The sequence below is a fragment of the Enoplosus armatus genome, chromosome 2, assembly GCF_043641665.1.
Source record: "Enoplosus armatus isolate fEnoArm2 chromosome 2, fEnoArm2.hap1, whole genome shotgun sequence".
NCBI lineage: Eukaryota > Metazoa > Chordata > Actinopteri > Centrarchiformes > Enoplosidae > Enoplosus > Enoplosus armatus.
In genome coordinates, this window is record NC_092181.1 from 2,246,216 (window position 1) to 2,267,306 (window position 21,091).

Sequence of the window (21,091 nt, forward strand, 5' to 3'; positions counted from 1 at the left end):
CAGACCTGCTGCTGTATTTATGTGTGAGAACATTTTTATGACAGTGTTTATTTGCTTTTGGCTGTCTGTTGGCTAAATACATGCAGCTAAGCTTGAGGGTTTGCGGAAAGCCAAAGTTTCCGTTGGCTGGATGGAGAGGCTACTTTTAGCTTTGGTTATTACTCCCTTTGGCCTGACTGGTTCAGACTGAGGGCTACGTTTTCACAATGTCTCTCGAGCCTCTGACTGTCCTTTAAATGATTATTTTAAAGGCTAAAAACGTCTATCAATCTTCCATTTTACTGTGGAATGTCCCATTAGGGTTAGAAGAGACGTTTCTAATTATATGTTTTGTCAGAGTGTGGAATGTGAGTTTCATGGCTTCGTGTGATTTTTGGGGGATTTTTGTGGTGACATGTGCTTATATATGTAGGGGCTCCTGCTTTACTTTGCTTCTCTTTACCTAACGTCACACCGTTTCCATTTCATTCCCATCACCCTGCCTTTTTTTCTCTCCAGGATGCTAGGCCTCAGCTCCCTGTCCACACTCCTCCTCCTGCTTCTCCTCTCCCCCCCTCCGCTGTCTGCCCAAGAGGTGCTTGTGCGTCTAGCAGGCGTAGGCCGGCGCAATGCCAACGAGGGACGTGTGGAGGTGTTCTACAATGGCGCATGGGGCACAGTGTGTGATGACGAGGTGGATATCAACCTGGCCAACGTGGTGTGCCGACAGCTGGGCTTCCAACGCGGCTTTACCTGGGCGCACAGTGCAAAGTTTGGCGAGGGACAAGGTACGTCCAGCCAATGGCGTTGAGCACCTCACAAATAAAGTATTTCTTAATTTTCTTTCTTTTTTTTTCTCGATTCAGTGACTTACCGCCCTGTCTTGCTTTTAGGTTTGATCTGGTTGGACAATGTGCGCTGCAGAGGTGCAGAGCTCTCTATTGCAGACTGTCGCTCCAATGGTTGGGGAATCAATGACTGCACCCACGCTGAGGACCTGGGGGTCATTTGCAGCCCAGAAAGGAGACCGAGCTCCCCATCTGTCCCCTTGGAGGAGGCTCCCTCCTCCTCCAGGCGCCAGCCAAGACAGAGAAACCCACCACAGCCACAGTCTGCGTCCCCTTCAGCTCCAGCCCAAATCTCCTCTTCTTCTGCAAGAGGCCATGAGATTGCCCTCAATCGCAACCCAACTTCTTCCCGTCGCAGCATCATCTCACCGCAGGAAAATGGCCACGAAATCCAGATCTTGCGTCGGAATCGAGGCGGTTCCAGAGCAGGCCCGCAGGTCAGCTCGGCTCTGCCACAAGGGCACCAGCTACCTTCACATCTGGCAAACGGCGCATCCTACAGGCAGAGGCAGGAGACAGCGAGGACCAGTCCACAGGCAGTGAGACGAGAGGCAGAGGGACAGGTAGACAGGCAGTCCCAGCCCCAGCAGAGGAGTGACAGGCATCAGCAGCTCAGTGGGAACCATGTCGAACCAGAGCCTGTGTATCCAGACATGGGACAGGAGACTGATGCGCACACACAGGTAAAGACACACACACACACACACACAACCTCTGGTACACACCAAAGACATAGCCCAATCTAGCTTTATTCAGACTCCCATACATAGATGTCAATTGTGGAGCCACAGGCCAGTGGATATAATTAGAGATCAACCTAAAACCAGACCCTCTCCAGATCCAGTTCTTATGCTGCGTTAAGTTGCCTGCCTTAGGACCCAACCACCAGAAGATCTACAACCCCGACTCTTCGAACATGCAAGAAACTAAGACCAGAGGACATTGCAAGACATTTATCCCTTGTTTAGCTTTCCTTCTTTTCAGCTTGCAGAGTTTACACTTTCTTTACCATTTTGTAATCATCGTGACACGTATCCCGTCACATTAAACAAACTCTGTTTTCTGTTAGTTTCCTTCCTGCGGCCTATGTAATGTGGATGATTAGAGAGTGTGATGATTAGAGACATAGAAGGTCATCTTATCATGTTATTCTTCTCTCGATTGCGTGCCGCCTGCGGATATATAGTTAAACAAAGTCATGTTTATTGACTCAAATGAATCCTGTTTTAGTGTATGACAAAAGCTTGGTTGATGTGGGTTGAGGCTGAAGCCTTCAAAAAGTGCGACAAAGATCCATTTCTATCCTCTGACAGGGAAGAAGTTTAAATAAAACTCTTTATTTAGGATAAAGCAGCTCCACACTGTAATTATTAATCATCTTTAAAAATTGCGTGTTTTCTCGTGGACAGGGATCCGGTCACTTAGAGGAGGCTCGTCTAAGGCCTGTGCTGTCCAGTAACCATGGCGGTCTGGTGACGGAAGGAGTGCTGGAAGTGAGGCATGCTGGGAGGTGGCGTCACGTGTGTAACCATGGCTGGGACCTCAGCAGCAGCCGTGTCGCATGTGGCATGTTAGGATTCCCTGCTGCAGAAGCGTTTGACCAAAATGCCTACAGGTGAGTATGTGAGAGTGGACACAGCTAAGTGACAGAGGAGGGAGACAGAGACAGAGTGTGTGTGTGTGTGTGTGTGTGTGTGTGTGTCTGTCTGTGTGGTTATGAAAGGGATGGAAAAGTGCGGTGGACTACACATCCCTTTACGGATTAGGCGGCCCCATGCCTGGACTGCTGTTCCGTCCCCCCTGTAGTAGAGGTTAACCACAACTGCTGTCATTAGTACAACCACATTTGGCATGACATGTCCACTGTGGCATTAGCCGAGCCTGTCCGTCCGCCAGGCCCGTCTGCCCCATTGGCTGAGTGGGCCACGAAGCAGACCTTTAAAATAGTCTCAGAGAGTATGTTATTAATGTCAGATGCAGACTACAAGATTATCATCATGATTATGTGTCTTTACATGGAACCTCCCTTACATGGTTTCTAATCTCATATATTTAAGAAACCCCCCAGTGAAAACTGTGCACAGCAGCACTTTCTAATGCAGAGTAGTAGGCTCACATCTATTCAACCCACAGTCAGCACATATGCTATTGAGGAAACTTGATTTCTTTGTATGTCTCTATTAATATCATTAGTCAATAATCAATGATTAATTACATTAAATCATAGATTTTACACCATTTAACAGATTAAACTGATGCTAAAGTTGATTCAGAACGTTCCACATCAGTGGCAATCATCTTGTTTAGTTTTTTTTTTACGAAAAAATGCCTCAACGGCGCTTAAACCCGCCCCATATTCAATAAACGGTTGTGATTGGCCCAACCTGAATCAGGCCGGATGGCAATCTGTGTAAACGGGAGGGGGGCCAGACGCATCTGCCAGATCAAATAAAACTCAAGCTCGCAGATTCGTGTGGTTCCCAGGCTAATATTAAACAGCAGCATTTTACAACCAAGCAGTGACATGTTTTTTTGCTAGCTAGAATAGGGCCAGGACTTTGGCTAGCTTCTGTGACTCAATAGATTTCATCAATTTTATTTTAAAGCTGCTCCTGGGGTTTTCTGTCCATATTTTAAAGCTGCTATAATCAATATTTTTATATTAACAATACAGCAAATGACTATGTTTATGTGAAAAGGTTTGGGTAGTGATAAACCTCCAGCTCTGCTCAGCGTTTTAGCATCTTTTCAGGTCATGTTTTGTTTCACAGTAATTTCACTATTGTGGTTCACTCAAAAACTCAAAAACACAAAAAAAAACACTTCACACTACCCACCCAGCTGGGTGGGTATGTCAGCTTGTTTTGGCCGCCCACAAATGGCCAAAAAAATCTAGTTAAATGGTTAAATCAAACTGGGTATCTTACTGTACTGGACAATAACATTTTAACATTTCATAATTTTAACAAAACGAATTTCGTTCGTTAGCTAGTTTCTCTTTTTGTTCGTCAGCTAGTTTGTTAGATGTTTGCAACAACTACAGCTGCATGGGAGTTGTAGTTGTTGAATCCCAACCAAACAAATCAATTAAAATTAAAATGTGCTAATATTTGACTGAGTAGTAAAATACAGTCATAGATGCACATTTATCATATAATCCCCTCTGTGCACAGGCTAGGGAGGAAAAGAAACTGAACTTCAGCTTTCTATGTGTTTTCATAACTCTTTTATTGTCCCTCAAACACAAATAATGCTCAACTAATAATGTCAGGCTGTTGTGCTGATTTTGTTCCTATAAATCCAGCTCATCTAACTTTAGCCATGAATACCCGCTGAAGCACCTACACAAACCTTCAAAGCCCTTACACACATACCATCAAAACCCCAATACCTCACTTACACACACACACACACACTAATACATCCCTCCCTCCACCCTCATCGCACAGCATCTTACGAGACCTTACGTAAACAACGTACACGCTTGTGCACGTTCGCGAACACCACCCTCTGTGTGTCCGTCTGTCTGCCCACAGAGGTCTTTTTATGGCTTGGCTAACAGGACGACTGTACTGACCGCTGGCCTGCCCTGCACCATCTGTCTCTCCATGTCGCCAATAATTACCCCTTGTGCTCTGCTCTGCTTCTCCTCAGCTGCCCCGTTCGCCACCACGGCTACAGCCTAGCAATGAATACCTCTCTCTCATAGTGTCTTATCTCTTAGGGCTTCTTTGGAGCTGTGTAGTTCAGATGCAGCGATGTGAGAAACCAATTTGTCCTCACTTTCGATGAAGTGGGTCCTTTATTTGGTCAAGCTCAGACCCCTTTCAAGTCAAAGATGGAGCAAAGACGTACTCAAGAATATGGCTTGGTTGTCCATCAGACCGCTAACTCTGTAAATCAAATGCTAATGTGGACAACACTGAAAAACACCTCCATGTTGTCTGGAGAAACATCACGTTTCTGTGCCAAGAACCCAACCAGCGGCTTGTGTAAAGACTGAACCAGGCCAGAGAATGTTGTTTGTATTTTGTCAACCTCCACCCAGCTACGTGGGAGACGAATGGTGCAGCCATTTTTGTCCGACAGTAAACAGCTGAGGAGGGGATTCTTTTTAACAAAAAGAACAAGCAACATGAGGTGGATCCTTGGCATCTAGAGCCACGCGTGTTCACGTATTTCGAAGCAGATATTTATGTTGGTGACTGTCCTTTTGAAAATGTTTCCTGAGGTAGAAATTGTGACGTATCTTATCCATTTAGTGACAATTGCCATTTTTAGCCACACTAGCAGCATAATTCTAAGGATAGCAATGACAGTCAGTCCGTCCACCACTTTGGTCCAGACTAAAACATCTCCACAAACATTGGATGGATAGCCATTAAATGTTTTACAAACATCTATGGTCCCCAGAGGATGAAGTCTACGTGGTGATTTCCTGACTTCTCTTTTCTTTTTTAGCGCCACCATGAGGTCGAAGTTTTAGTTTTTTAGTGAAATGTCTCAACAGCTATTGGATGATCCCTTCATTTTTCATCTAGCATTATCATCAGATCAAACTACCTCACAGAGCTGCAAGCGTGGCCATCATGGATGTACAAAGAGAACTGGATACAGTGTCGGAGGCAGGCCCCATTCATTCCTATGCAAGTTGCTCAGTGGCGCATGAAGCCAAAAAAGTTCGACATCCAGGTGTAAAATTACCTGGATCTTCCACATGTGTGCGAGCGTTTCCTTTAACCCCGCCTCCCAACCGCTCGGTCTCGGGCTCGCTCACAAAGGGGGCAGTGAAAATGCCTAAGAAAACTGGATTTGGCTATTAGTGAATTTTACAAATTTTAGGACATAATGATTTAAATAAGGGCTATTTAGGTGTTCTTACCTCAAAAAAAAGGTGCACTTCCTAAATTTATCAAATGAGGCTCTCTGGGGAGCTCATGTCTCGTTCAGGGGAGCCGAGCTCCCGGTAGCTCCCCCGTATTTTGAACCCTGTTTATATTGATCCATCCATGAAACCAGTCACATAACATCTTCCTGCTACCCACTTGTGCTTGCGGCGGTCCATGCCCGCTCTTCTTTGGGGTTTGTGTCCACTGGAACAGCTGTAATTATGGTTTGAGGGATCCTCTAATCTAGAATATTCTCTCGACTGAACCTGCTGCACACCCTTTGCTGTGTCAGCACTTCCCTCTCTGGCCATGTGGTTGTTTTTTTGGTGTGACTGGCTTTGTCTCAGCCTGTTAAGTTGCTCAGCGCGTTTTTACAGATGTTTAAATACTCCCCCACTTTGCTGTGCTTACAAAAGGCAAGTGCTAAAGCCATTTTCCAGCTCCCTTGTTTCATCACATCCACGCTCTCTTTGAGGCTGACAGTAACTTCTTCAGTTCTTCTAATTTACTTTAACCCCCTGCTCCTTCTCCCCTCCTCAGTTACGACTTTTATGCCTTTGTGGCAATTATGCTGAAAGCCGCAATTCATGGAAAGTACATCATTATGACCCCTTTGAGTTTTCATTCCATGGAGGTTGATGTGACTGTCTAGAGGCTGTTGTGGAGTCAGTGTGGCAACCTGCTGTCTCCTGAGTGAGTCCATTGTTCCAGTCAGGCAGCTTTGCCTTCATGCAGCATAATAACAGGTTATCTCTGCTTCCCTGACAGTCAGCTCCTCTCTCCAGTGTGGCTTACGGTATTGTGTGGTCAGAGTTGCATAAAAAACCTGGCATCGAGCTAAAGATCCTGAGAAGTAAGAAAATCTTCTCCTGGTTAAAAGGATTCAGCAGTGCTGCGGTCACAACCTGTTTGTTGTGCCTGAGGCTTGATGCTGTGGTTTACTTCCCTTCCTTTAAATCTCCTCATAAGACTGAGCGAGTCTTAACTCAGCACCAACCTTTGTTTCCAACCAAAGAGCAACATCCACCTTGCGTTTAACTCTCAGTAGGACAACTGAAATGTGTCTGAAAACATGCTTCTCTTCTTCCTGTGAAGTTAAGCGATGCTCATAAAAGTTGCCCAGTTCACAGAGACTTCAGCCTTACATCACTCGCTCCTTGTTTCCCAGCATGCAGCTGGGGTTTTAAAGAGCTTTGTTTTTACAGAGGCAAGGCAGGGAAAGTTGATATGTACGTGCATATTTCCATGTCTGGTGTGTGTGAACCAACATGCTACTGCTCGACCGCACAGCAGACACTGCCAAGCAGAGCAGGCAATTATATGGGTAGCACTCTCCCCCTCCTCCTCCCCCTCCTCCAAACCATGAACTAACACCCCCTCAGTCTGTCTCTCTCATTTTGATTTACCACCGAGTTATGAAACATTTTAAACTGTGCAAATGCGCACAGCAGATAGACACAAGCAAATACACACTATCACACACAACTCGCACATCTGATTTACATTGCACAAAGAACATCTGGAAAGAAATCTACACTGAAACACTGCATTTCTAGATCCATTGTGTTGTTAAGATATACCATTTTATGTGTCTTATTTCCTTGCAGAGGTGGTATTAGAGGTGGTTTTAGGGACGTTCATGCTTTCAGACCAGCTAGCCAATGAAAAGGGGAGGGAAATAGGAGAATGAAGAAAAGAAGCAAAGAAGGGAAAGAAGAAGGGACCGAAAACGAGACAAGACGGACTGATGGATGAAGCGAATGAAAGAAATAAAGAAGGAAAACTAAAAGAACAGAAAGAAGGAAGGAAAGGTGGTAATGCAGATGGGAAGGGAAAATGTGTTATATGTTTTATCTCGTGTAAAATTTAGAAGCAACTAAATAGAAACTAGAAACTAGTAACTCCAGCCGGAGTAAAAAGTACAATATTTTTATGTAAAAGTCCAAAGGTTCACAAAATGGGAATTACCTGAAATTGTACTTAAAGCTGCACTAATCAATATTTTTATATTAATACATGTACAAATATAAAATGGATTTTTATATGAATGGTGGTCACTCATAGTGACAAACCCACAGAGAAGCATTACTCAACTCTGCAGGTCGCCTCAACTCTACGGCTGTTTTAGCGTCTTTAGTGTTTAGGTTAGCTCTCACTGCTCTCACCAACCTCATCTCCAGCAGCAGGCGGCTGTTATCAGCCAAACAAAGCTCGGATGTAGACAGCAGACAGACAAAGTAACGACTGGTGAACATGGCGGAGCATTTAACCTCTAAAGAGAAAGATATTTCCCTCAGGAGTTGGTAGAGGCCAAAAACAGAGCCAAAAGAGAGAATGATAATGTTGCTCTGTAAGGATCTGTTTGCTAACTCACCATATCAACTTAAGAGGTGATAATATGTCAACGTTGTGTTTACAGCTTGTTTCCACGTCCCCCAAGTGGCCCAAAACAATCAGGTTTTGCAGGTTTAAGATATTTCCAGAGCAGCTAAAACACAGAGAGTCAAGGATGTAGTGGTTGTTTGCAGATTTCACCACTTTGAGTGTGAAAAATAAACAAATTTAACAACCAGAGGAGGCCAGTTGTCTGGACCAGACTGCTGGACTGCAGCAAACATCACAAAATAATGATACGCTTATGTGAGGGTGGACATTTCCCTTTGCTGTGAAAGAAACATACACAGTTTGCCCCTCACTGTCTGCCTGATTGTAAATGATTTGTGGTGCACATGTTCCATACAGTCCGGCTCAGGGTTCCTATTGTGGCCTTCCTTATAGGCCGTTCTGGCTTTAAACACAATTCTCAACTAATGTTGCGACTGTGCTTAATAACTTGTGGAATACCAGGATTCTGGGGTTCTCCTGGAGAGGAAACATCTCCCGTTTTAGTTTGCCAAATATTTAATTGCATCATGAATTCGGTTATACAGTAAACTCTCCTCCTGTCTATACTTGGTGTTCTGACTCATTTAATTCAGGCACATTCATGAAGGGCGTCAGTCACGCTGCACCTGTCTGTGGTCATACTGGCCGATGCAAGTGGTCAGCTCTAATGTGTGAGTGTGTGTGTCGCAGAGAGACACTTCCCAGACTCTGCCTGGTTTGTGAATCATTCTTTTTATTGAATTCTCTTTTTTTCTTCTTCACTTTTTTTAGGTTTTAGCATGGTGTGTGTGTGTGTGTGTGCCCAGGCGCAGGGGGCCTCATTTTGTGTATACACAAAGTTAGTTTAAGGTAGCTAATATCCCTGAAACTAGACACAGTTTAGAAAGCCCTGTTGGAGTTGGCAGACCTCAATAAGGCTCCTCGCAGGGATTAATGTATAGTGGCTTATTCATATTTTTAGTTTTTTTCCACATGGATGCCCCAAACCAGACATCCACTGCAGACATATAGGCAAACACTGAAACAGAAATACCCATGAATGTAGAAATGGAAGATCTAAAAAAAGTCATGACAAGAAGGTAGTGGTTTGAGAGAAAACAAAGGAGGAACGTTATGTGATCCCTTATTGTAAATCTCCCTCTCTCTTTCTCACTCCCTGTCTCCTACATGAGGACTATGTTTATCCAAAGACGCGCACGCCCTTTCCAGCATGTTGTGTCTATAGCTTTCAGATTGTTTGTTTAAGATTTGATAGACAGAATGGAAGATGCCAAGGAAGAGAAAGGAGAGGATGATTGAGAAGGAAAGAGGAGAAAGAGGGAGGAGCACAGGAGTAGACTGTGGAAGTGCATAGGACTGCTGGTTGTTTAGTCTACTGGATGTAAAGATGTGATGTTCTCTTTCTTTCAGGAAACTGTGGGACTCCAAGTTAGCTGATCCGTCCTCCAGGTAAAATCCACATCTGCTCTTTGTAGGATATAACTTCATAAATTGTGTGACAAATGTGACAAATCACAAATACGTATCTCTTATGTCTCTCCCTGCTATGTCTTCCTCCTCTGCTTCTCTCCTCCGCCCAGGCTGAGGACACAGATCAGTAAGAAGGCCTACTGGGTGGAGAAGGTGCAGTGTCAGGGCGTGGAGGTCTCTCTGTCGCAGTGCCAGGCTCAGCTGTCAATCCCCAGGAGTGATGTCCCATGCCGCGGTGGCATGCACGCTGTGGTCCGCTGTGTCCCTGGATCCCAGTTCACGCGCTATGGCAGAGCACCTGCGCCGCCTGCTGTGCCGGTGAGTGTGGAGGAGGAAGTAAAACAATACAGATTGCAAATGGGTGAAAATTAAGGAAATAGCTTGATATTTTAGGAAATATGCATATTAGTTTTCTTGCAGAGTTAGATGATAAGATTGATACCACTCTCAAATCTGCGTGTTAGCTTTGAAGCTACAGCCAGCTGACAATTAGCTTAGCTTAGCTTAGCTTAGTTTAGCGTAAAGACTGGAAGCAGAGGGTAACAGCTAGCCTGGCTCTGCCCAAAGTTTAATACTGTAAATGACATCATTTGTAAAATTTAGATGTCACACTGGCTGTTTCAACCTGCTGCTAGGCTAGTCTATATGCTAAGCTAAACTAAGTGGACGGAGCAGAGGTATCGATGTTCTCATCAAACTCTTGGCAAGAAAGCAAATAAATGTTTTTACAAAACCACACATGTCAAAAAATACCAGAAAAGGGAAACATCAGAGAAACAATTTGGCATAAGGGATGACTTTAAGGAATATTATACATGCTCATAGCTTTCTTGTCAAGAATTAGATGAGAAGATTGATACCCCGCTCTCTTGAAAGGTAGAAAAATCTGCCTTCCAGCACCTCTAGCTCAATAATGAATTAACAATTTATATCTGCTTTGTTTAATGCTTACAAAAACCATAGTATGAAACAACACATTGCGTGTTTTACAGGGTCTTTCGTCTTGCTTTAACTTTATACAGATCCAGGCTGACTGTTTCTCTCTGTGACTGTGATTAAGATTATTATTCCCCAAAATGTCAACTGTTAAATTAAAGTAATAATTTTAATGCAAGTTTATTTTCCTCAAGCAGTCCTTTGCACCGTGTTGAGAAAATACAAAACTCTTATGTCTTCAGTCGTATCAAAAGAACGGTCCAAGGAGGCCTATATGATTCAGATGTATGTAAAGTATGAGCGTACAAGAAATGTCTTCTGGTGTGTTTGCTCAAATAGTAGAATCACTCAATCATTGTATAAAAAAAACAAATACCATTCTCAAACTGAAATCTAGTTTATTAGGCAGTTTAACTGAATCTGATCATGTAGCGACGAGCATCCAGATCCAGACGGGCTTTAAATGTGCCAAATTTCCAGATCAATTCACAAACGCTTCAAAAGTTTCTGACCTAAACTCTCTATTTTTCCTTCCAGCCGGTCGTGCGTCTGAAGGCGGGGCCCCGGGTCGGAGAGGGCCGTGTTGAGGTGCTGAAGGAGGGGAAGTGGGGCACCGTGTGTGACCACCTGTGGGGCATCACTGCAGCCAGCGTGGTCTGCAGAGAGCTGGGCTTTGGGACGGCCAAAGAGGCCCTCACCAAGGCTCAGCTGGGACAGGGTGAGATAGGACACATAAACATACCCAAACACATAGTGTACATAAAGCCAAACTGCACTTTGAAGTCTTTCTGGTGCTTTCCATGTGATACATTTACGTAGCTTCATTCACCATGACCATGACATCTGAATGTTTAAACAAACTATAATTAGTTCTTTATTTGTCCTCTTGTCCTACAGTGAGCAGATAATTCACAAAATCATAAAATATATTACTGTATGTAAAGAAGACCCCCAGCTACTGATCTGATAACATGTTAAATGGTACAGACTTTGAATCAGTGCCTGAGTTCACCGTGCACCCCGAGTATGGTCAGTTTTGCTCAGTGATCCTTTAGACTAAACACTTCTCGGCCTAAATATGTCTGTTGCTAAACGCAGTACTCCAAGAACAGTGGACCCGAGCAGACAAATAAACCCAGAGAAAATGTTTACTGCCTGACTTCTACTTCTATTGGAGAAGCTGATTGTTGAGGAACTCTACCCATGACCATTTATACAAGTGTAAACTATGCTAGGAGGTTCCAGCCACCAAAACAATGGCATGTGTTGTTGTCAAAATAAACCTGTTGTGTGTGAAACGTTAGCACAGCTTTGAAACCGGGATGTCAGGCAATCAGCAGTGAGCAAGACCAAACGTTCAGAAACGTTGTGATTACTTTGGCGCTGCGTTTGTTGTGGGCACGAAAATATAGCCACTGGATTGAAACATTTTCCCAGGAAATAGACCCCACACCCCGCCTTTCACACACTCAGTTATAGTCTTTTCTTTCTTGCCGTACCTCTGCAGTAACTCTGTAATCACGTTCATTTCCTCACATTATCTTTCTGCCCAAATGAGCACATAGCATCTCCTATAATGGTGGGTGCATTTCCTTCTCTCTACTTTACTTAATGAAGTAATTCATGGAAACCACTTGAGTGTTACTTTTAGAGCTCTATTAAAGTAGGTGCTATGGTGCTGTTGTGTCTGAATAACGAACATGGTTAAATGTCAAAATGGAGCATTGTGGCTTTTAATGTCTCAGGCTAGTTTACCAGAGTTGTGTGATCATATAACTTAGAAGAGATGAATCTGTGTTGCAGGAGCGATGTGAAGGCTCATGGGTAGTGCAACTAGAGACGAGCAACTTGAAGCTAGACTTCATGACATCATTAGCTATTTAAGTCCAAATTATAGGGCTTTATAGGGCTTTAGCCTGGGCCTCGCACACCTACGCACACATAGATGTGTTCAAAGATTTTCCTCCATTTTGCCATTTTGGTATCTATTTTAGTTTATAAAGCATGGCTCTGGTGTGCACTGTGCAGCAGAGTGTATAGTAATTTAGACAGAGAGCTCTCTGGCTAAGCTCAGTTTCAGAGCCACATCAGAGGTCCCGATCATGTCTGGGCTTTTAATCCTGCTCTGTGGACATCTTGGGCTGCAGAGCCATCAGGTTTTATGTCTTTTATGTACCGTGTGTGTGTGTGTGTGTGTGTGTGAGCCTGTCTTTTTGCATGTGGCCTATGGTTGGTAAGACACATGTGAATCAATCAACTGTTCCTTCCTCTTCTGCAGGTACTGGTCTCATCCACATGAACAGCGTGCAGTGTACCGGCAGGGAGAAGTCGATTACAGAGTGTACCTACAGACAGGTGCCACTCTACACCTGCAAACACAGCCAGGATGTGGCCGTCCGCTGCAACGTGCCCAACACTGGCATGCAGGCCACGGTGAGAAACACACACGAAAACATGCATTCATATACACAGACAGGCATTTAGCAGGATTCACGGACTGACAAGAAAACATCTCCTCCTCCCTTAACCTTCAGGTGCGTCTGGCAGGAGGTAGAGAGCCAGCTGAGGGCCGTGTGGAGGTGCTGATGGAGGTCAGTGGGGTGAAGCGTTGGGGCTCCGTTTGTAGTGAAAACTGGGGCATCAACGAGGCCATGGTGGTCTGTCGACAGCTGGGCTTGGGCTTCGCCTCAAGAGCTCATCAGGTAAACAACAGAAGAATATGCTGATGTTTTCTCCAGGTTTCTGCCTCCTCTTCTGTCTCTAAGCTTTTGTTCTGTGTGCTCCTATATTTCCTTCTCTCTCTCTCTCTGTCTCTCTATCTCTCTCCGTCTTGCTGTTTGTGTGTCTGTGCTGTGTTATTACCGAGGCCTGGGGTAATTACAGGCTTCTCAAACGTCCACTTCCAGCGCACCGAAAATAGGGAAAGTGAGGCAAAGAGAGTTCGGGAGAAATTCACAGAGCAAACAAACTGAAAATAGAACTGTGAATGGAAAAGGGAAGCGTGAGTGTGTTTTGAGGGGGGCTGCTGGGAACATTTAACGGGCAGTTTTAAAATTGCGAAAAAGACTGGAAAATGTGATAATGTGTACTGATAGTTCCTTTATAAAATGGGGTTTCTTTGTTTATTGCAAAGGCTGCTATTTGACAATTTTCACATGTCTTCTTGTCGTTATTCCAGAAGGGTTTAATACAACAGCACAAATGAGCACTCGTGGTTTTGTGTGTGACTTTGTCTCTGTGCAGGAGACCTGGTACTGGCCTGGTTCTTCAGACGCCCGTGAGGTGGTTCTGAGTGGAACTCACTGCATCGGCACTGAGATGTCCATCCAGCAGTGTCGCAAAAACACAAATGTCTACTGTCCTAGAGGAGGAGATGGCAGGGCTGCAGGAGTCACGTGCGTAGAAAGTGAGTACATGTGAGCACAAACGTATTTCTTGTGCAATGAGAGTGAAATTAACTCTTGAGTCTTGACCCCTGTAGCTGCTCCTGACCTGGTCCTGGATGCCCAGCTCGTCCAAGAGACGGCCTACCTGGAGGACCGACCCCTCCACCTGCTGACCTGCGCTAATGAGGAGAACTGCCTGTCCTCCTCTGCTGCCCGGATGAACTGGCCCTACGGACACCGCCGCCTGCTGCGCTTCTCCTCCCGCATCATGAATCTGGGCCGCGCCGACTTCCGACCCCGAGCCACCAGAGAAAGCTGGACATGGCACCAGTGTCACAGGTAAGACCGGGAGGAGGAGCCATGTCTTTAAATGTCTAACCTGAGCCAGACATTTAAAGCGTTTGCTCGGAGCCACCGTGTGGCTGCTCATTTTTTTACACCTTCGACCAGATAGGAAGTGACTATGTGGTGATTTTAGCTGCTGCAAGGGTTTGGTTGGAAAGGAAAAGCTGCATAACCTCCTCCATGGCATGGGACCCGGCATCATTAGAGGTGGCACAAGAAAAAGAAGAATTTTAGTAAGAACACAGTTGCTACCAGAGGTAAAAAAAAATGTCATGTCTGCCGCAGAAGATGAATGGGAATTTAAGATTTGGAGAGTGAAATGGGATCACTGGGTGTAGCACAGTGCAGGAATATTTTTGAGATCTGGACTATAAATAACCAGACACATATAAAAGTCTGTTATTTAACGCAATAAACACAATCTTTTATCCTCCAAAATGATGTTTACAATAAACATCCTCCTCACTGGTCACCCCAGTTGTTACAGTCAGAGCCATGACTGCACTCAGAGCAGCCTGGCTTCTTATCTCAGCGGTTGTGGTTCTGCGTCCCAAAACGGGAGGCACAGCTCGGTGTCTCTCCCAGCCACAACCCAATCACTACCTCCCCAACCAGCAAACACATGGTTCGACTTTTTGGTAGAGTCTGTTTTGGGAATGGCTCTGTAATGAGAGAAAGAGCGACACCAAACTGATATCTATCTGCCCACTTGTGTTTTTACAATTGTTGTCCGTGTCTGTTTGTCGCCTTCACGACAATATAACAGGATTTATGGCTGCTAGATTTCAAATAAACCTCAGGGTTCTTTTGTTTGTTTTTTTAATTCCAGGATGATGAAGGTGAGAACTTGGGAACTACAAAAACAGCAGCAAATTCAGTGGAGATCTTCGATAACTTTCTATCATTGTTCTTTACTCCCCTCGTGTAATAATCTTGTCACTCCGATTCAACCCTCAGGCACTACCACAGCATTGAGGTGTTCACCCACTACGACCTGCTGACCTTCAATGGGACCAAGGTGGCTGAAGGTCACAAGGCCAGCTTCTGTCTGGAGGACACCTACTGTCCCGATGGTAAAACAAATGATTAATGTTACATAAGTTTGCTTTTTGAGGGAAATCTGGAAACGAGGGCAGAATCGTGACAAACAAGGGAATCAAGAATACATAAAAGTGCAAAGCAGAAATCCCATAATGAGCATTCAAAGTCTGAATGTAAGATCAGAGGCCAAGCCTAAATTGATCTTGGCCTCACAAAACCCAGACAGCTTTACGCAGTTTAGATCCTTTCTATTCATTTGACGGTCCCCAAAAAAAGACCTAGTTTTTAAATCATTTAGTTATAATTTCAGGCTGTTGGCAGAAATTCAAATCCACAGCAACTGACAGCAAAAGAGATTTACACATCATGGACTCTGTTTGTTTGTTTTTTTTACCAGGTATCCATAAGCGGTATGCCTGCTATAACATGGGACAGCAGGGTATCTCAGTCGGCTGCTGGGACACCTACCGCCACGATATTGACTGCCAGTGGATCGACATCACAGACATACGGCCTGGTGAATACATCTTCCAGGTTAGGAGGTTACATTCTAAAATTAAATGTCTAATATGCAGTCTGCTCGGCAGTCTAGAGAGTTCATTGTGAAATTGTCAGTCCAATAAAAATGCAAAGAAAAAAAGAAATCCACGCTTCAATCTTCATGGTGAAATCGCATAATTTTAGTAGCTTGCACAACCTCTTAGATCGAGCGTGAAAGTAGGGGAAAAAAACACAGGAGTTGGTGTTTCAACATCTGAAGGCGCACACGAGATAAAAGATGTGATAAAAGACTATAATTTCAGCTAAATGGCTCTTGGCTGTTTCAGGTGTACAGTATGTATGTAGTTTGAGGGGTGTGTGCGTATTTAAGGAAAGAGAATTTAGTCTGGACTTATATAGAAAGTAGACCTGCTATTAGTCCACCCTTTCAGAAAGTACAGGCTTATTGGCTGTGGAACAGCTCTGTCAGCACTTTACATTTGTACAGAGCGAGCTTCTTGTTCGAGAGTTTGTTGGTTCGACTTCACGTCTCGTCTGTTTCTAGACGTGCAATCAGCTGTGGTGACCTACTCATCTGTCCTCCCCTCTGTGTCATTTGTTCTATTTTTTCCTGACAGTTTAGTGGCAGCAAAGTGATGATGTTTACAGTTTCTAATTATTTTCTGAGTGTTTACATAGAATCACAATGTTTTGCACGCACGTGTGTGTAGACTGTATGTAAACTACATGCAGGAGTGGTCCATCTGCGTCGCATGAGCCTGTACACATGTGACAAGCCACGTCTTGAGAGATGAAACCGCATGCATGTCATAAAGCGGAGATCCACTGTTGCCACGACGACGTGACCCAGCACCACTTTGCGGCCGTGATCGTGGTTCAACAGTAGTTGAGCTGCTCATAAATTTGTGTAAGAAGTGAGAGATGGAGGGAGGGCGCCGATGCTCGCTCCTCTTTCATGCAGCTGGGTGTTTCTTTGAGTCTTCATCAAGAATCGCAGGGTGGCAGCCATTTTTAGGACCATACATTTAAACCGATGAGTCACGTCCACCTCAGCTTGATTGCTCCTGATTGCTCCATCGTTTAGGAATCAGCTGCACAACCTCAGAGTCTTTTACATGACAGTGACGACCTTTCATTGTTCAGTAAAACAGGCTGTGGGCCCTTTGTTTCACATTATTGCAAGAGCTTTTAAAAGGACATCAACTGCCACCAAGTTAATATGGTGTTTTACACCGGTACTATAAAATATGCGCTGAAATCATTGGCTGCTCTCAACATGCAATATTAAAAATATATGAAGTTCTTGACATTAAAATTGGCTGAAAATGCAATTAGAAGAATCATAGTTATGAATATTTTACATCTGAAGTCTGTAAATATAATTATAAAGGAACCACAGCATTTATACTGTATGTAAAAGAAAAAGAAACTGGGTTGCTTTGTTGAATATGTGGTCAGGTTATCTGTTTGATGTGTGCGTCAGGAAAATTCATTTGTGTGCTTTTTCTTATGTATGGCAGGCAGGCAGGCAGGCAGGCAGACAGGGCGGAAAACAACAAGCCATGGCAACCAACCATGGCTGCAGTCTAATGATAGGCTGCAACTTAAATCTAAACCCAAAACTGTCATCCCCATTTCTAGCTTTTTTTTCCTGCATGAAGATAACAGTGGAAAGTGATGTCATGCATCACTTGAAACTCCAATTTATACATCATGAGCCATATAGAAAAGTAGAGAACAATAATCCTGTGGCTTCTTGGTTGGCCCCATGGAAAACCAGTTGTTTCCTAACTGTCTGAAGTCAAGTGTTACTTTACTCACTTGTTCCCTTACTTTATGAAAAAGACCTTCCTTGCAGTGTTCCCGCTCCAGACGTAGACAAAAAAGGTACTTTGTCAGGCAACCAGCGAAGACTCCAGGCTCCCGGCCAAGAAATAGTCCCGCACACAAGCCCCCGTAAAACCACAACTAGTCGTTTATACAGTTACGACACTACATACGTTTATACACTGTTTCCAGTCTTTATGCTAAGCTAAGCTAACTACCTCCTGCCTGTGACTCAATATTTAACTTACAGACATGAGATTGATATTAATCTTCTCAAGAAAGTGAGTATTTCCCCCCAAAAAAAGTCAAACTATTATTTTAGCAGACTCAGAGTCCGGTCTGGAACACAGTCACATCGCAGTAAATCCTTCAATGGGGGAAGTCAAGTTTCCAAAAAACAATAGGACACTCCCAAAACATTTGCAAGATTGTTCTCAGGATATTACCACAGCAGAATGGGCGTCAAAGTCAGACGTCAAAATGAACGAAATGAATTCTGTGACCTTGTAGTTAATCAGTTGATGAGCTACACATTTCAACGTTTATGTTAGACCAAATTATTTCCCAAATGACTTCAGTTAGTAACAACAGACAGTTGAGTAAATATTCCGCAACATATTCACCTCTATGGTGCATATTCAGCCCTGTAAAGACACCTGTTGATATTAAAAACTGTCTTTAGTTTTCAGTGTTTTGGGGTGAGTCTTTTTCACAGGCAGGTAAAGGAATCATTGACGGTCCATTCAGGTGTAAGGTGGATATATTTGGCTGCAGTATTGAGGGACTTTAGTTAACCAATTAATTCTATACCCAGAGATGTCTTTGAAATCCCTTAAAAGGATAAGTATATGCATAAAGGAGACGTATACTTTCGACAAATACATAACAAAATATCATCTTTGTAGAGGGAAATACAAAGCATGTGCCCATCTAGGACAGATAAGCTGGGATGCTTCAACTGCTTGTGCGAGTGGTTCAATTGGCAGGACGAAGAGCTGTGGAGACGGGGGGCAGCCTTGTCTGTGTTACAAATGGAAATGTGAGGACAGTACATCTGTCATTACATGGGCACTTTTCCATGTAAAGCAAAAGAACGGCGCTGTCGTCATACATTTCCATCATGCATATTGTGTGTTGTGGTCTTTAATAAATCCTGTCCGATCAGATATGTGCTGTACTCAACTGTGAGGAGGGTGACTGACTTGAATCTTGCAGCATCTTATCTCGTCTGTTTTCTTTTACAGGTGGAGGTCAACCCTTCCTTAGACATGGCTGAGTCTGATTTCCAGAACAACGTGATGCGTTGTCGGTGCAAGTACGATGGAGCACGAGTTTACATGTTTGGATGCCATGCAGGTACAGCGCAAATACCTTTTCATGCACATGAATCCTTTCAGTTTCTTACTTCCCCTATTTGTTGCCATGTATTCACCTTCTCTTCTTTGTCTGTTTTCTTCAGGCGATGCTTACAGCGCCGAGGTGGAGGACTTGTTTGACCACCAACGTCAGATCTCCAACAACTTCCTGTGAATTAAGGAACACGCAGATTTAAGGACAGAACAACTGTACAACTCCTCACTACACCTCAACATGCCAGGGGAAGGAGGTTGAATTACAATGACAGTAAATAGAAAGATAAGGGTCAGAGGAAGGAGGGTGGGAAACCGGGATAGTATGAGAGGGACTTCATGCAAAAATGACTAATTAGGATCCCGTGACTGGTTGTCATCAGCAGTGACTTCAGCAGTGAATGTAGAAAGAGGAAATGACAACAAAGTAAAAAAAAAAAGACAAAAGTTGGCCGTCACAAGTATCATGTCACCATTTTAAAACATAGACAAGTTTCCCATTTTAAAAATGTGTCTTGAATTTTGTAACAAATTTAATTACCTTGATCAAAGCATAACCACAGTTAAGAAAGTAATGACATGAGGGCACATGAGAACAACCTTATGACTTTTATAGTACATCACCAGGCTGCCGTCCACATAATATCAACCCAGACTATCAGACTGTCTACAGAAATCTGTACATGCTTCCTGTGCTTTCACTGTTGACATTACAAATGCAGTATTTCCTGTTACAACTGTGTGGTTTTTGGTTTTGAATGAGAATTTTTTTATTTCATGGTGCTATTTTGCCTTATTTGAATAAATATTGTAATGTATTGCAAATGTATTGTCATGTACAGTTTTATATTACCTCTCTGGAATATTGTTCTTTAGGTCTCTAATTTATGCAGAATTTTAATGTACTTTTGAGTTGAAACTTGTCCCTGTGTGGCTGTGTTTTGTATTGTTAATTTTATTATGATAAGTATTTTCACTTGTTTGTTCTCTACCTGTTTAACATCGGTAACATCAGATGAGATCTGGTGGTACCACGGTATTGCGCTTTTAACAGTACTTGGTAATGGTAGTTAAAGAATAAACGTCAGATTGACAAACTGTATGGTTATTTGAGGCATGGTTATTTGACTGCAGAGTTTTCCAAGGTAGAACAAAGGTAAAGGTTTCTGCAGAACATTTGGGGAATCTGCTAACTTGCTAAAAGAGATTCCCTTATTGAACTGACTATAGAGTTAAAAAGATTTTTTATATTGTGTTTTATTTATCTTATTGTATAAAATAGATAACACAATGACAAGTTACCCCTTACAGCAGTCCAGGCAGTTTATATAGTGCCATATGCTAGTTTGATAGTCTGATCACAACAGCATGTACACTCCATTGCTTCCCTCAGCAGATTTGAAAAAGATATTATCATTACATGAGTACTCAGTAATCATGGGACAGATCATACCCACATCCTAATTTTGCGCAAACATCTGTTAAGAAGGAGCATTTACAGTGATCAGCGGCTTAAAACAAATGTGGGCTAGATGCCAAAATTGGGAAGGCCAATGGCCCCTTTCCTACATCTTACCCTGTACTTCTGGTGCATCTTGCACGGTTGTGACGCTATTGTGTTGACAAAATCTGTCCACAGACAGACATATAAACACCTGGCACAGTACTCAAAACCTCCTCTGTGGTACTTCCCGCTACAGGAGGTGTCTCCAGGACCACATTTCGCCATGATGACACACACACGCTCACCGTTAATTTTCTGTCGCGGCTGGTAAAGATTCAACAGTGACTGGGTTTCCCATCTTTCCTATCCAGGGAGCCTGAGCTAACCCATGTTTTATGGTTCTTTCCAACCTCATTCCCACTGATGAACACATACAAACTCTCACAGCTGCCCATTGTCACATTACATAGGCTATACTTTAAATATGTGACTTACTTTGGTCTTATTTTTTCCCTTTTATGAGTTGGAGTAGAATATAATTTTCACGTTCTAAAAGTAAAATGTCAAATTGAAATCAAACGAGTAATACAAAGTACATAAAGAAAGTGATAGATCCTTGATGCCATTTTTAGAGACATTGGTTGGCTGGTTACTGGCTACTGGCGTTCTTTAAGATGACGACTATAACTAT

The 21,091-nt window shown here is 43.5% G+C and overlaps 1 protein-coding gene across 1 annotated transcript; it reads left to right on the forward strand.

The window, feature by feature from the left end:
• The first annotated feature begins 499 nt into the window (after positions 1-499).
• LOC139293775 (lysyl oxidase homolog 4-like) lies at positions 500-19,137 on the forward strand. Its single transcript, XM_070915424.1, has 14 exons — positions 500-767; positions 873-1,510; positions 2,237-2,442; positions 9,512-9,550; positions 9,682-9,889; positions 11,045-11,225; positions 12,786-12,940; positions 13,042-13,209; positions 13,751-13,913; positions 13,989-14,232; positions 15,196-15,311; positions 15,677-15,813; positions 18,852-18,963; positions 19,067-19,137. Exons 1-14 carry the CDS (start codon positions 500-502, stop codon positions 19,135-19,137), a joined length of 2,706 nt encoding a protein of 901 aa, XP_070771525.1.
• Positions 19,138-21,091: the final 1,954 nt, after the last annotated feature.

Coding starts and splice junctions, on each gene's coding strand:
- LOC139293775 (XM_070915424.1), top strand. CDS start 500: ATGCTAGGCCTCAGCTCCCTGTCCACACTCCTCCTCCTGCTTCTCCTC. Junction 13,210..13,750: donor TCGCCTCAAGAGCTCATCAG/GTAAACAACAGA, acceptor GTCTCTGTGCAG/GAGACCTGGTACTGGCCTGG. Junction 18,964..19,066: donor CATGTTTGGATGCCATGCAG/GTACAGCGCAAA, acceptor TGTTTTCTTCAG/GCGATGCTTACAGCGCCGAG.